At 60.5% G+C, this 2002-nt stretch overlaps 1 protein-coding gene across 1 annotated transcript in view; it reads left to right on the top strand.

Annotated features, from left to right (window-relative positions):
- H696_00394 (hypothetical protein) overlaps positions 1 to 1554 on the top strand; it is a gene marked incomplete at both ends in the record, with an annotated part of 1617 nt that extends 63 nt beyond the window's left edge. The window contains 5 exons of the mRNA XM_009494242.1: positions 48 to 287; positions 458 to 590; positions 710 to 809; positions 916 to 976; positions 1122 to 1554. Of these exons, the coding sequence (XP_009492517.1) occupies positions 48 to 287; positions 458 to 590; positions 710 to 809; positions 916 to 976; positions 1122 to 1554 (967 nt within the window). The remainder of the gene's footprint in view (positions 1 to 47; positions 288 to 457; positions 591 to 709; positions 810 to 915; positions 977 to 1121) is intronic.
- Between the last annotated feature and the right edge of the window lie 448 nt (positions 1555 to 2002).

Raw genomic sequence — 2002 nt, 5'->3', positions numbered from 1 at the left:
CGCCCCCTCTCACCCGCATACCCCCTCCCCCCCTTTCCCATTCTCAGCAAGAAGGCCAAGACCGCCAAGGGTAAGCGCGTTCTCGACGCCAAGGCCCCGCTGATCGTCGAGAACCCCAAGTCCGCGATCTTCCTGCGTGGTATCCAGACCAACGAGGTGTCTCTCGGTGCCCTGCGCGACCTGTACTCCCTGAAGAAGCCGAATGCCGTCCTCTTCAGCCGCAAGAACCAGATCTCCCCCTTCGAGGACGCCTCCTCGCTGGAGTTCTTCTCCGATAAGAACGACACGTGCGTCCTGCTCTCCCTCCCTCTCTCCTTTTCTCTTGCGTTTTCTCTCCCTCCCTCTCTCTCTCTCGCTCGTGTGCGCGCGTGTGTGTGCACATTACTTGTCTCGACCCGGCTGCCATTTGCTAACTGCCATGAAACATGTCCCTGTCTGATCCTCCGTGGCCTGATAGCTCTCTTTTCTGCCTGGCCTCCAGCAACAAGAAGCGCCCGAGCAATCTGGTCTTCGGTCGGTTCTTCAACCACCGCCTGATGGACATGATTGAGGTTGGCATCACGAACTTCAAGTCCATCCAGGAGTTCAAGGTCCGTTGTGCCTGTTCCTTTGTCTGGCGAACACATGCTCCCCCTGCTGCCCCTCCCTATGGCGGCTGTCACTCACCGTTGCACCACCGTACACTCGCACAACCGCACAATCGCAACAGTCCTCGACCATCGGTGTGGGTGGCAAGCACATGTTCCTCTTCAACGGCCAGGTGTTCGATGTCAACCCCCAGATGCGTCTGTTCAAGGAGATTATCCTCGGTTCGTCCTACCCAGCCTCCTGCGCCCCGCCTTGCCCTCCTTCTCCTCCCCCCCCCCTCCTCCCCTCCGCAACGTCGTCACCACGCATACTCATGCTCCGCCATAGACTTCTTCCGTGGCGAGGCCATCGACCAGGTGGATCTGCGCGCTCTGACCACTTCATCTCGGTCACGGCCGATGACGATGGGTACGCTCTCCAGGAATGGGCCTTCCCCTCATTCTCCTCCTTTGCTCCGCGTGTGTGTGTGTGTGTGTGTGCTCTTTGCCCCTTCTCACCCTCCGTTGCTCTTGGGCCCCCCTCCCGGTGTACAGCAACAAGATCTTCTTCCGCGTGTACACCGCGCAGCTCAAGAAGTCCGGCCAGCGCCTGCCGCGTGTGGAGCTCGAGGAGATGGGTCCGTCCATGGATCTGGTCCTCCGCCGGCACAAGGAGGCTTCGGCCGAGGTGCGCAAGGCCGCCCTCAAGGTCAACCGGACCCTGCAGCCGAAGAAGGAGAAGAACGTCACCAAGGACGACATCGGCTCGTATGGTCGCATCCACATGGAGCGCCAGGATCTGTCGCAGCTGCAGACCCGCAAGATGAAGGCCCTCAAGAAGCGCCCTTTGGCCGACACCGAGCCCGAGACCGGTGCCAACGATGCCGAGGGTGGCGATGCCTTCGCCGACGAGGGTCAGAGCGATGGCCTGAGCAAGGGCGAGCGCCGCAAGCGCCGGAAAGCCCTGCTGGAGGGCATCGACGACTAAAGGGACGGCCTCCCTCTGCCGTTGGACGACTTTCTTGTCACCGTCGGGCGACCATCACCCCGCGTGGGGCCGGCCACTGCCTCGCCGCGTAGGATCATGTTGCGAGGACGGGAGAAGAAAAAAAAAAGGCACCCAGGAGAGGGCGATGGGGTGGCTGTTGTTTAGATTTGGTCTCCTCCCCCTTCCCCTCCCCCTCTCCCTCCCCTGTACCGGCCTTGCTTCACACATGCACATACGCAGACATACACATATATCCCCCCTCCTGTCCCCCTTTCCCTGCCCTGAGCCCGGTGCTGCTGCTGCTCTGGAGATGGGTTGTAAAAATACAAACGAAAGAATGCCACAATCGTCCATGTGTGTGTGTGTGTGTGTGTGTGTGTGTGTGTGTGTGTGGTTTTGTGCTCCCCACTGCTCGGCGCAGCAACAATCGGGGCTCTATCTCTCCCCC

The sequence above is a fragment of the Fonticula alba genome, assembly GCF_000388065.1.
Source record: "Fonticula alba strain ATCC 38817 unplaced genomic scaffold supercont2.1, whole genome shotgun sequence".
Classification (NCBI taxonomy): Eukaryota; order Rotosphaerida; family Fonticulaceae; genus Fonticula; species Fonticula alba.
This window is presented reverse-complemented; position numbering and strand designations above follow the sequence as displayed.